The 14,312-nt window shown below is 40.2% G+C and overlaps 1 protein-coding gene across 1 annotated transcript in view; it reads right to left on the reverse strand.

Moving 5' to 3' along the window:
* Window positions 1-14,312, reverse strand: part of B3GLCT (beta 3-glucosyltransferase) — a 99,413-nt gene that overhangs the window by 12,299 nt on the left and 72,802 nt on the right. The window contains exons 12-13 of the mRNA XM_074330078.2: window positions 13,257-13,356; window positions 9,597-9,716 (exon numbers count right to left, since the gene is read on the reverse strand). Coding sequence (XP_074186179.2) covers window positions 9,597-9,716; window positions 13,257-13,356 — 220 coding nt within the window. The remainder of the gene's footprint in view (window positions 1-9,596; window positions 9,717-13,256; window positions 13,357-14,312) is intronic.

The raw sequence follows: 14,312 nt of genomic DNA on the forward strand, positions 1-14,312 counted from the left end.
GGCTGTGGTGGTGGTCGCTGCCATTGCTCTGGGACACCTTTCACAAGTAACCCCACCCCTGGACCCACCGATCTAAGCAGATCCCTGCAGGAGTACACAGAACTGCTGAAACATACGGACTCTGAATCTGGTGCAGGAAGAGCTTTGGAACTTCAAAAGCTCTCCACATACCCACATGGACACTGCGCCCTGTGACCCAGGCGAAGTATTAACAGAGGAGAAGCCCATCTCCAAGGGAATGCCCCCATTGTGTGAGAAGCTGGAATAGTGCACAGAAAACATAGCACTACCTTGTGAGAGAGAAAAAAAAGGCTGCAGTAGGAGAGAAAATAAAACATTCTACCAACAAGTACTGGAAAACAAAAGAAAGACCTCTTCCTATCAACCTGTGCAACTCCTGTAGATGTCTAGGAAGAGAAATAATAAATCAGTAATTGCCATGAATAACCAAGGCAACAAGACAGCTCAGAAAGAAAGTGAAAACTCTCCAGAAAAGGAACTTAAAGATATGGAAATATGTGACTTAAATGACAGAGAATTCAAGATTGCAGTTCTGACAAAACTCAACGAGATGCAAGAAAACACAGAAAGGCAGTTTAATGAACTCCGAAACACAATCAAAGAACAGCATGAGCATTTTACGAAAGAGATGGAAATTTAAAAAAAAAACCAAATAGAATTTCTGGAGATTAAGAACTCAATAGAAGAAATTAAAAATGAAATAACCAGCTTAGGTAGTAGAGTTGAACAGATGGAGGAAAGAATCAGTGATATCGAAGATAAAAACCTGGAAATGACACAGATGGAAGAAGAAAGAGACTTGAGACTTAAAAGAAATGAAAGAACTCTACAAGAACTTTCTGACTCCATCAGAAAGAGCAATATAAGAATAATGGGCATACCAGAAGGAGAAGAAAGAGAGAACGGAACAGAGAATATATTCAAACAAATTCTTGATGAGAATTTCCCAAACTTGTGGACAAAACTGGATCCTCGAATCCAAGAGGCAAATAGAATACCTAATTACCTCAATCCAAACAAGCCATCTCCAAGGCACATTGTATTGAAGCTGTCTAAAATCAACGACAAAGAAAGAATCCTCAAGGGAGCCAGGGAAAAGAAGACAGTAACCTACAAAGAAAAGCCCATTAGATTATCATCATTTTTCAGCAGAAACTCTACAAGCCAGGAAGGAGTGGAACCAAATATTCAAACTATTGAAAGAGAGAAATTATGAGCCAAGAATAATATATCCAGCAAAGATATCCTTTAGATATGAAGGAGGAATAAAGACCTTTCCAGACATACAGAAGCTGAGGGAATATTCTAATACACGACCTGCACTACAAGAAATACTAAAGGAGGCTATTCGACCACCATCAACAGGGACAATCTGTGGCAACCGAAACATAAAAAGGGGAAGAGTAAAGGCCTGAACCGGAATATGGGAATGGAGAGAGTAAGCGTGCTGAAGAAAATGGAATACTCTAAATATCAAACTTTCTTTTACATAAACTTAAGGGTAACCACTCAATAAAAAACCAGAACTGAAATATATTCTGTAATAAAAGAAGAAACAGAGGGAAACATCATGGAATACCACCACCACACAGAAATAATAGACAACAACAAGAAGGCAAAGCAACAATGGAGACACAGCCTTACCAGAAAACTAAACATAGAATGACAGGAAATCCTCTCATATCAATAATCATCCTAAATGTAAATGGACTGAACTCACCAATACAAAGGTGCAGAGTAGCAGATTGGATCAAAAAAACTAAACCCAACTATATGCTGTCTCCAAGAGACACATCTCAGCTACAAGGACAAGCATAGACTCAAAGTGAAACGGTGGAAATTGACACTCCAAGCAAATGGTACCCAGAGAAAATCAGGTGTAGCCATAATGATATCAGATGAAACAGACTTCAGGGTGAAAAAGATAACAAGAGACAAAGATGGACATTTCATAACGGTAAAGGGGCCTATACAACAAGAAGACATAAGAGTCATCAATATTTATGCCCCCAATCAGGGAGCACCGAAATATACCAAGCAACTACTAACAGAACTAAAGGGAGAAATTGACCAAAACACAGTTATACTAGGGGACTTAAATACATCATTGACAGCTATGGATAGATCATCCAAACAGAAAATAAATAACGAACTAGCATCCCTAAATGACACATTAAATGAAATGGACATAATTGACATAGATAGAGCACTTCATCCTAAAACATCAGACCATACATTCTTTTCTAGTGTACATGGAACATTCTCAAGGATAGACCATATATTGGGACATAAAATCAGCCTCAGCAAATTTAAGAAGATTGAAATCATACCACGCCTATTCTCTGATCACAAGGCTTTGAAATTGGATATCAACTGCAAAAAGAAAGCAGGAAAAAACGCAAATACATGGAGATTAAACAACATACTTTTAAAGAATGACTGGGTCAAAGAAGAAATTAGAGGAGAGATCAAAAGATACATAGAAACAAATGACAATGAAAATACATTCTACCAAAATTTTGGGGATGCAGCGAAAGCAGTTTTAAGAGGGAAATTTATATCATTACAGGCCTATCTCAAGAAACAAGAAAAATCCCAAATAAATAATCTCATGTTACACCTTAAAGAACTAGAAAAAGAAGAACAAGTGAAACCCAAGGTCAGCAGAAGAAAGGAAATAACAAAAATCAGAGCAGAACTAAATGAAATAGAGAACAAAAAGACAATAGAAAAAATTAATGTGACAAAGAGCTGGTTCTTTGAAAAGATTAACAAAAACGACAAACCCTTGGCTAGATACACTAAGATAAAAAGAGAAAAGACAATAATTAACAAAATCAGACAGGAAAAAGGGGAAGTTATCACGGACAACACAGAAATACAAAGGAACATCCAAGAATATTATGAAGGACTATATGCCACCAAATCAATAACCTAGAAGAAATGGACAAGTACTTAGAAACATATAGCCTTCCAAGGCTGAACCATGAAGAACTGGAAAATCTAAAGAGACAGATCACCAATAACGAAACTGAATCAGTCATCCAAAACCTTCCCAAAAGCAAAAGTCCTGGACCAGATGGCTTCACTAGTGAATTCTACCAAACCTTCAAAGAGGATCTAATACCAATCCTTCTCAAACTCTTCCAAAAAAATGAAGAAGAGACAGTATTCCCTAACTCATTATATGAGGCCAACATTACCCTGATACCAAAACCTGGTAAGGACAACACCAAAAAAGAAAACTACAGACAAATATCTCTGATGAATACAGATGCAAAAATCCTAAACAAAATTCTAGCAAATTGAATACAACAATGCATTAAAAAAATTATTCATGACGACCAAGTGGAGTTCATCCCCGGGGCACAAGGATGGTTCAACATCCGCAAATCCATCAATGTGATACATCACATAAACAAAATAAAGGACAAAAATCATATGATTATATCAATTGATGCAGAAAAAGCATTTGACAAGATACAACATCCATTTATGATTAAAACACTTAATAAAATAGGTATAGAAGGAAAATACCTTAACATGATAAATACCTTAAAATCCTTTATCCTTAACACGATAAATGCCATATATGACAAGCCCTCATCTAATCTCATAATTAATGGTGAAAAACTGAAGCCCTTTTTTCTACGTTCAGGAACACGACAGGGCTGTCCCCTATCACCTCTGCTTTTCAACATAGTGTTGGAAGTCCTTGCCGGAGCAATCAGGCAAGGGAAAGAAATAAAAGGCATCCAAATGGGAATGAAGAAGTTAAATTATCACTCTTTGCAGATGACATGATGCTATATATGGAAAACCCTAAAGACTCCACCAAAAAGCTATTAGAAACAATCAATAAATACAGTAAAGTTGCTGCCTACAAAATCAATGTACAAATGTCCATTGCATTCCTATATACTAACAATGAAATCTCAGAAAAAGAAATACAAAAAACAATTCATTTTGCAATTGCAGCAAAAAGAATAAAATACCGAGGAATAAACTTAACCAAGGATGTGAAGGACCTATATGCTGAAAACTATAAGACATTTTTGAAAGAAATTGAAGAAGACAAAAAGAAATGGAAAGACATTCCGTGCTCATGGATTGGAAGAATCAACATAGTTAAAATGGCCATATTACCCAAAGCAATATACAGATTTAATGCAATCCCCATCAAAATCCCAATGGCATTTTTTAAAGAAATACAACAAAAAATCATTAGATTTGTTTGGAACCACGAAAGACCCCGAATAGCCAAAGCAATCTTAAGAAAAAAGAACAATGCTGGAGGTATCACACTCCCTGACTTTAGCTTGTACTACAGGGCTACAGTAATCAAAACAGCATGGTCTTGGCAGAAAAACAGACACATAGACCAATGGAATAGAATTATTGAGAACCCACAAATAAAGCCACATAAATATGGACAGATAATTTTTGACAAAGAAGCTAAAAACATACAATGGAGGAAAGACACCCTCTTCAATAAATGGTGCTGGGAGAACTGGATAGCCACGTGCAAAAGAATGAAACTGGACTGCTATCTGTCACCATGTACCAAAATTAATTCAAAATGGATCAAAGACTTAAGCATAAGACCTGACACAATAAACTGTATAGAAGAAAACATAGGTACTAAACTTATGGACCTTGGGTTCAAAGAGCATTTTATGAATTTGTCTCCAAAGGCAATGGAAGTAAAAGCGAAAATAAATGAATGGGACTATATGAAACTTAAAAGCTTCTGCACAGCAAAGGAACCATCGACAAAATAAAGAGGCCACCAACTGAATGGGAGAAGATTTTTGCAAACAGTACCTCCGATAAGGGGCTAATATCCAAAATATACAAGGAACTCATGCAACTCAACAACGAAAAACAAACAATCTAATTGAAAAATGCGCAGATGACCTGAAGAGACATTTCTCCAAAGAGGACATACAAATGGCAAATAGACATATGAAAAAATGGTCAACATCACTAATCATCAGAGAAATGCAAATCAAAACCACAATGAGATATCACTTCACCCCAGTCAGAATGGCTATCATCAACAAGACAAATAGTAACAAGTGTTGGAGAGGCTGTGGAGAAAAAGGAACCCTCATGCACTGTTGGTGGGAATGCAGACTGGTGCATCCGTTATGGAAGGCAGTGTGGAGGTTCTTAAAAAAATTACGAATAGAATTACCATGTGACCCAGCAATCCCTCTCCTGGGTATCTACCCAAAAAATCTGAAAACATTTAGAGATAAAGACACGTGTGCTCCAATGTTCATTGCAGCTTTGTTTACGGTGGCCAAGACATGGAAACAACCAAAATGTCCTTCGATAGATGAATGTATAAAGAAGTTGTGGTATATATACACAATGGAATACTATTCGGCGGTAAGAAAAGATGATATAGGAACATTTGTGACAACATGGATGGATCTTGAGAGTATGATGCTGAGCGAAGTAAGTCAGACAGAAACAGCAGAGAACCATACGCTTTCACTGATATGTGGTATATAAACCAAAAACAGCAAAAGAACAAGACAAACAAATGAGAAACAAAAACTCATAGACACAGACAACAGTTTAGTGGTTACCAGAGGGTAAGGGGAGTGGGAGTAGGGGATCAAATATATGGTGATGGAAGGAGAACTGACTCTGGGTGGTGAACACACAATGGGATTTATAGATGATGTAATACAGTATTGTACCCCTGAAATCTATGTAATTTCACTAACAATTGTCACCCCAATAAATTAAAAAAAAAATAAAATAAAAATACTTTCTGTATTTCTTTTGCCAGCATCTAGTAGGACAAGAAAGAAAAGAAAGGCCTTTCATTATGGCCCACTTTCTAGAAAATTAACTTTACAGAAAGATAAAATGTAAGCGTGAAATATTTATTAGTAAGTGCCTACTCACACAGAACACTCTTACATTAATTATTCACGTAAACTCGGAACACATGGGCCTTTAATATCACTGCTTTATTAGTATGCAGATGGGTTCTTTCAGGATGAAGTTGGCCCCCAAAATGGAAAATTGCCAGTTATATCAGGGTATATCTGTTCTGTCTGCCAACTTTTAAATATTAAAAAGATGTTGAAAGGCTCTAAAATTAATAACGTGGTTTCCTTTCATATGTAAAACACTAATTTTGAAACTAAGAAAAACCGAGCTGGGAGGCAGGGGTTGTGTGAGGGTGTACCACAGAGTCAAGAACACTTGCAGAAGATAAAGCGCCTCAGACCCGCGTGCCCCTCCTGTCCTCCAGCAGGTGAAAGGTCATGGTCATGGCCCTTCTGGGTAACCCTGCCCCCAGCCCCTTTCAAGAGGCTGCCCAGAAGAATCATGACATACTGACCAGTTTCCTAACCAAACATGTGTAAATAAGTATTTTCAAAAAAGAAAACAGTTATTGAACCAGTTGTCCCCAAATGCCCAAACTTTCAAGCAGTAAGCATGAAGTGAAAAACAAGAAGACGCATGGATTTAAATAGCGCAAGGTTTCATTTTCCAAACAATACAGAAAATCTACATGTAAATCACTGGAATCCACACTCCCAACTTAGCTCAAACCAGAGGGGCTCAGAGGGATGGTTTAAGGCAATGGTTTTTAGAAACTTGCTTGACTATAAAAGACAGTGAGATGGGCCAGGCCGGTGGCTCAGAAGGTTAGAGCTCCATGCTCCTAACTCCGAAGGCTGCCGGTTCGAGTCCCACATGGGCCAGTGTGCTCTCAACCACAAAGGTTGCCAGTTCAATTCCTGGAGTCCCGCAAGGGATGGTGGGCGCTGCCCCCTGCAACTAAGATTGAACACGGCACCTTGAGCTGAGCTGCCTCCCGGATGGCTCAGTTGGTTGGAGCGCGGGCTCTCAACCACAAGGTTGCCAGTTCAATTCCTCGACTCCCACAAGGGATGGTGGGTAGCGCCCCCTGCAACTAAAATTGAACACAGCACCTTGAGCTGAGCTGCCGCTGAGCTCCCGGATGGCTCAGTTGGTTGGAGCGTGTCCTCTCAACCACAAGGTTGCCGGCTCGACTCCGCAAGGGATGGTGGGCTGCGCACCCTGCAACTAGAAACTGCAACTGGACCTGGAGCTGAGCTGCGCCCTCTACAACTAAGACTGAAAGGACAACAACTTGACTTAGAAAAATGTCCTGGAAGTACACACTGTTCCCCCAATAAAAGTCCTGTTCCCCTTCCCCAATAAAATCTTTAAAAAACACGGTGAGGAAACAAGGAACACATTTCCTATTGCAACCATTTATGTGTTTTGTGCGTATAAAACTGAAACAGAAAGTTCACAAAACAATACTTGTCCTTAACTACATGTATTACACTCGTACTAGTTCGTTCTGTTCCGTTCTGTATTACATTATTTTAAAGTGATGGTCATGATCCTTTCATTGGCTTTACAACCATTATTGATCCTGACTTGCAGACATGTTGGTCTTCAACTAGACCATCAGAAACACCTACCGTAATACTAGAAAAACTATTCAACATTGCGTCTGCAGCTTTTTCGAAGGTTGATATAAGACAATCTCACAAAGAACGTTTCTGCATCTTTGTAAATGTGTTATTAAAAAACAGATATTACCTTAGCCAACATTAGTTATGGAACAATGCCCAGTGATCTGCATTTGTTTATTCATTGTACCTTGTAAGAAAAAAAATGAGTCCTTATGCTAGGAAGTGAGGATATCACGAGAAATGAGACACAGGCGCTGCCTTCAAATAATTCATAATTTAGGTGGAAAACAGAAAAGTAAATAGGCAATTAAATGATAATGGTTTGCATAATATGCCATGAAAGCACATTAGAAAGGCATCAACCCAGATGTGAGAGGATACACCAGGCTGAAGGCTCCCAGGAACAAATAAATGATAGCTGTATCGAATCAATGAGAAGGATTAGCCAGGTGACAGAGGCAGAAGGTAGGGGTGGGGGAACAATGCTATGTCGAGGCCAGCAGATGCCGTACCTTGGAGAACAGGAAAAAACAGTGCCTCTGAGCAGCTGAAATAAATTCAGCATGGACTCTTTAAGCTGAGGGTACAGATGAACAAGGCTAGAAGGGTACACAGCCTCTGCCAAGAGAGGCCTGGGAGCCTGGATGAGGAGTGTGGACTTTATCCTAAAAACAATGGGAAGTTATAAAAGGATGCAAAAGACTTACTCCCCTGTGGTAACAGGAAAAATCACATTTTTGTTGAAGAGATAGATGATAGGAAACCTAGATGAACTAATTCCTAGCGAGAGGCCTTCACAGGTGGGAGACTGTGGTTAGACCAACTTGAGGTGACTAAAATGAAGCATTATCCCTGATCAGCTTGGCTCTTGTTGAAGTCCGAATGGTTAGCTCCTAGTCTTCAAGGCCCAAAGTAGGAAAGGGTTCACACGCTTGGGGAAAAATGGGAAGCTAGTGATGGCCTCTGAGCAGGAGGGGCAGGATCAGATGTGCTTGGAGCAAGGTCTGATAACCATGTGGACAACAGCATGGGACGTAGGGGACCAGGATGTGGCAGGAAGCCACCATGCAGGAGATGTTGGTGACCTAAGCTGCGAACAGCTTGAAGCTTTTTCTACTGAAGAGGTCAATACTCCTTGGCCTCACCCTTTACTGTCCTTTTAAAGGCCGGATGGACACCCATGTCCTATTACTATGACCTCATGTGGACGAATGCTACTCAGCAAAGATCAGTGCACCCACCCCCGCCTGGTTACCACTGTGAAAGAGCCACGTCCATGACTGTGTTACACAGGCCACTGAATTGGCCAGACCAACCTGGAACCCCCGGAATGTGATTCTCGAGACCCTTCGGTAGGAACTGTTCTAGGGGACTACAAAGTAAAACCAGCAAGTCCTAGCCCTTCACAAGTTAATAATCCACTGTGCCCAGCACAGAGTGGACACTCAACAAGCTCCTCTTGGATGGATTTAAATTGCTACAGTTAACCAAGTGAAGAGCCTCCCTCAATTACCTCAATAGCAAAGACTGCAGAAACAACTGCTCGGTGGATTTACCCGTACAAATCAAGTTAAAATCTTTCCCCATAAGAGATTTGGCAGATGTTTCATTTAAAAACCTTTGATTTTTAACTGTTACTTGAAACCTATAAATTCTACACAAATATCACTTAATTGCTTGAGTCTAAACTCCTACACTACTCTTTTCCCAGATGTGATTTGTAAGCACCGGATAATTTAAGTCTAATGACTTACTTTCTGAAAATAAAATCCACATCCAATTTTTTTTCATTTAAACAGACCATCAAACCTAATTGGCTACCCAGAAGCAATCACTGCTGTAGGGACATTTCTACCAAGTACCTGACATACATTTTTATATCGTCTCTTCAAGGGGTAAACTATTCTTCACGGGGTTCTTTTGATATTTACAAAAGTGATGTCCACCTTCCTATTGCAGTAACAGCTACCACTTACAGAGCACTCCCACAGCAGTTCCCGCCCCTCCGCCAGGGGCCCAGCTCGGCATGCAGAACCGGAAGTGCCCTGTGCAGGGCAGGGCAGAAAGCCCCGCCCACAAAGCCACGCCCATACTTACCCTCCGCCTCCTGTGACGTAGCTGTAGCCACCAGTGCCCAGGCCGTAGCCGTAGCGCTCTCCCAGGAACACCGGGTCGCCGGAGTCGTAGCAGCTGAGCAAGTGCCGGAGCCTGGAGATGCTGGGATCCCAGAGGGGACAGAAGCAATAACTCTCATTCAGGAACTATTTTATGGTCCTTACACCCCACTGCTTCTATTATCCAATACGATACTGAAATCACTTGGTGATGACATTCAAGTGATTCACAGAAGAAATGGATTTTTTTTTTAAGAAAAAGAAAGAATTGATGAACACTATGCATTTCTGAAAACAGGAGAGAAATTGAGAAACAAAGGGCTTCGTCCCCACTTTTAACAAGCCCCTGCAGCACGTGGCTGCCCAGTTTGGGTGGAAGTAAAGGTGGCAGGTGTACCAGATAACTCACTTCTACTAGGTCTGTTCCCCAGGGAGTGTGAACTAATCATCACATTTCCTCAGATGTACTTGTTTGTTTGTTTGTTTAATTTTTGATGGCTAATAAGGGAACTTCTGAGGTATAAATGAGGTCCATGTGAGGATGTGGCTGGCAGGTGAGGAAGGAATTTTGGGCGGAGCTGTTCCAGTGACCTTCCCTTTATGATACGCAGCCTTGCTGAGGTTTCCCTAGAGTAAGGCCATGCTGGTCCATGGTCTTTTTATGTCTGTCTGTCTATACCTTCTGGCCCCAATTCTTCTTCGTCATGTGTCAACAATGGCAGCTTACAAAGCAAAACGAGAACATTTGAGGACTGCTCGGAAAAATGTCTACAACTAGAGCTGCTTTAGGATGAAAAAATTTCATGGGAAAATAAAATCTAGAAGTAACTTTTTAAAGGCAACAAAAATGCTGATGTTAAGAAAGCCTAGTTTTTCCATGTGTTAAGAGCCTACCCCACTTACAAATGCCGTACAAAGTCCTTCCACTATTTCATCTAAACTAGGGCTTTCCAGGGCACACACCACCCAATCCTAGGTTCCCTCATGATATTAACCAGTGTTCCTTGAAAAAAGCTTTCACATGGTCAATAACTTTGGATTACATTTTCTTAACTGGCTAAATAAATCTTTCTCAAGCCTGTGATTCACAAGCATCATGCCATTTCCATGAGGGAGATATGACAGCAAACATTTCTCTAAATTATTAATCATGAATTCTTTTCTCACAGAGCAATATTAACATCTAGAACCTAGCGATCTGGCATCATGTTTTCCCTCTTTTTAAGAAAACAAAGTACAGATGTACAAGAGGAGATCTTTTCCATCCATGCTCGTGCAGCTTACAAAAATATCCCAGCTCATAAGGCTAAGGATGAAAGTGAAGAAAAATTAACTATATGGAAAAAATCCTTTATGAGTGTGGTGCTGAAACAGGTCTACATGTGTACGAACCGGGTTGACAGCTGTCTGCAGGTCAAGGTCACTGATGCTGACAGTTTCTGAATGACCAGAAAATGTTATCTTTGGGAACGATCCTGTTTTGGGCACATACGTTAAACATTCTAGGCACCTAATTGGGAATCAATCTTGAAAAAGTCATCTAACAAATAGCTCCTCGGGGGAAGGCCAGTAAGTGTGTGGATATCTGTAAAACACCACTCAGTTACAGAGAACAGACTCTTAAAGGTCCCCAAGGAAATTGCAGCCTTTAGTTGGTAAAAGGCTCTGCAAAACTCCAAACCTGCTGGGGCCAATTTATGCCTACTTCTTGACCAGAGAAGGAATGAAAAGTATTCCTTTTTCTCCTGCATATTGTAAAATTATCAATTCAACCCTCAACCTTCAATTTCTAATGTTAAAATAAGTGATTTAGCATCTCCTCTGGATTTCTTCTCCTGATGACATTAACCGTTTCCATATTCACAATATTATTTTAAAGCTGAAGAAACATAAACTGAGTGTGAAAACTGTCACATACTTCATATTTGCTAAAAGTTGGAGGAAATGTGACTGAAACCAGCAAATCTCCAATTCTATCCGAGTGGACTTGCAATTATTCAGCCTTGTGACTTCAGAAAAGTTAGGGTGTTCATGGCAATCAAGGATGACATCAGAGTCTTAAAAGGAAAAGGTGACAAGGTTCAAACTCAAAAACATATTTAGGACATCACTGAGCAGTTAGAAGTATTGCTAATAAAAAGGAAAAAACTGAAAATAAAAAAAAACTAAACGAACATCTGGCAAAAACTTCCAGGTGGAGTAAGGTGAAGACTGACGGCATAAGTAACGCGGTTACAGACGCACGGGACGCCGTCAGCGAGGACGCCATCCTTGGAGGTGTCATGTGCTGCTCTGATGCTCACAGTTGTGCTTGGGGTTCACCAAGCTTCTTGGATCTGTGGGTGCTCATCAAATTTGGATCTGTATCGTTCACATCAAATTTGGAAAATATTTCTTTAAATATTTGTCATGAGCCCTTTCTCTTTGGGAGACTCCAAATGCATCTATACAAGGCCACCTGGAATTGTCCCACCGCTCAGGGATGCTCTGTTCATTTGTTCAGAGCTATTTTTTATCGTTGTGTTTCATTTGGGTAGTCAACTGTTGCAGTGTCCAAAGTCAGTGATATTTTCTTCTGCAACATGTAATTTGCTGTTAATCCCATCCAGTGGATTTTTCACCTCAGACAATGTAGTTTTCATCTCTAGAAGTTTGATCTGTCTCACGTATACCTTCCAAATCTCTTTTTTGAACATAAGGAATGGAGTTAGAATTAACTATTTATTAGTAACAGCTTAATAACCACAAATTCTAACATTGCATCATTTTTGGGGCAATTTCAATTAACTGAGTTTTCTCTTGGTTGTTGGGTGAATTTTCCTGCTGCATTGCGTGCCTGGTAACTTTTGACTGGATTTCAGGCATTGTGAACCTTACCTTGTAGAGAGTTGGATATTTTGATACTTCTATAAATCCTCTCAAGCTTCCTGAGAGGATGTGGGCATGTTACTTGGGAACAGTTTGGTCGTTCATGATCCTTCTCTTAAGATTTGTCTGGCAGGACAAGAGCAGTGCTTAGTGTGGGGTCATCCGTTCCCCACTATTAGAGCACGACCCTGTGAATCAAGGGTGTTCCAGGCTGGCTGCTGTGAAGAGGTACTGTGCTCAGCCCTGTGTGATGTCGGGCCCCTTCCTTCTCATCGTTTCTGTTGGTTCTTTCCCCAGCCTCCGGCAGCTTCCTCGTACACACGTACGATCAGTACTTAAGGGGCGCCTCCACAGCTCTCCCGCACTCTCCTATGCAGCTCTGTCCTCTCCTCTGCTCTGTCCTGCAAACTCCAACGGCCTCGGTCTCCCAGACCCTCAGCTTCATCTCTTCAATTCAAGGAACTGGCCAGGTTCCTCTGGGTTCCCCTCCCTGAGCACTGACTTGCACACCTTCTTAGGGCAGTTAGCCGGGGCAGTTGTAGGACTCACCTCACTTGCTGCGTGTGTCTCATAAATCACTGTCCTTTGTTGCCTATATTCAGGATCTTAAAAACCTTCATTTCACATATTTTGTTCTTTTGGGGGGATGTTTCATATATGAGAGTAAATCCAGTCCTTATCCCATCGTGGCCAGAAGCAGAAGTACCCATCATAGTTTCAAAATACGAATATACAGAGAATTTCAAGTCACCCTAGGATGAGAATGACTTCTTACCTTATTAAGGTATCATCATCCACAATGACTAACCATGCTATTTTGTCATGGCTGTGATTCAGAAATCTTTCCAAAATGGCAAATGTCTTTCCACAATGACCTAGGAAAGGCGAGAGGAAAACTTACAATGTATTATTTTCTTTAAAACATACGTAACTCATTTAAAAACATATGTTTGTTAGTTCTAAAGTTTTAAAAGTAAAAGCTTAAATGCTGGCATGTATGTAATAATTTGAAATTTTACAAATTAGACTTTTCTAATTTTCATAGACATAGAGAACCAGGGGCAACTTTAGAGATCATGAAGTCTAAGCCATTCATTTCACACACGAGGAAATGGGAGACTAGAGAGATGAGGGGAATCACAAGTCATGTAGCGAGTCTGAGGCAGAGACGAGACTTATCGTCACTCCAAACAAACAGGAACACTGTAAGCCTCAGAGAAATTACAAGTCTGGCATCTTCCCTTAGATATACTTATTCTGAAGGAACAGTCAGAATAAGGATCGCCAAGGATTGCACCCATAGGGAAACAATGGTGCAAAAGTGGAATGCTATTCATTCATTTTGTAAATATTTGCTGTTAAGTTTTCATATGCCAGGTACTGTGGTAGTTTCTAGGCTATGCACTGAAGACACAGTACTAAGACAGTCACAGACCTTCAGGGGCCAACAGATAAATGTTGCTGCCTTAATGGAAAATGCTGGGGCAAGATAGGAATAAAAGGCTAGGGAAGAGAACTCAAGTCGATCAATAGAAAGACGCCCCTCATCTCAACAAAGTATTTGGTGACACAACAGAGAACAAACTAATATTAATATTAAGCCACTCAATTTCACCTTTATTTTTGTTATTCTTGATCTCTTTCTGTATTTTTAACCATACTGTATATATTTTTGAAAGCCATCTCAAATTCCTCTTGGAATAAAGTAGAATATAAACATGAGCAATAAGAAGGTCGGGCTAAAAATAAAGACGTCAATAAGGAATGCACGAATCAAGAAATTAATACTAAAGCCAAGCTAAATTAAAGTCTAAAAAGCAAGATTAACCAA

This window comes from Rhinolophus sinicus, chromosome 16 (assembly GCF_057876585.1).
Source record: "Rhinolophus sinicus isolate RSI-liver-muscle chromosome 16, RSI-T2T, whole genome shotgun sequence".
Lineage (NCBI taxonomy): Eukaryota > Metazoa > Chordata > Mammalia > Chiroptera > Rhinolophidae > Rhinolophus > Rhinolophus sinicus.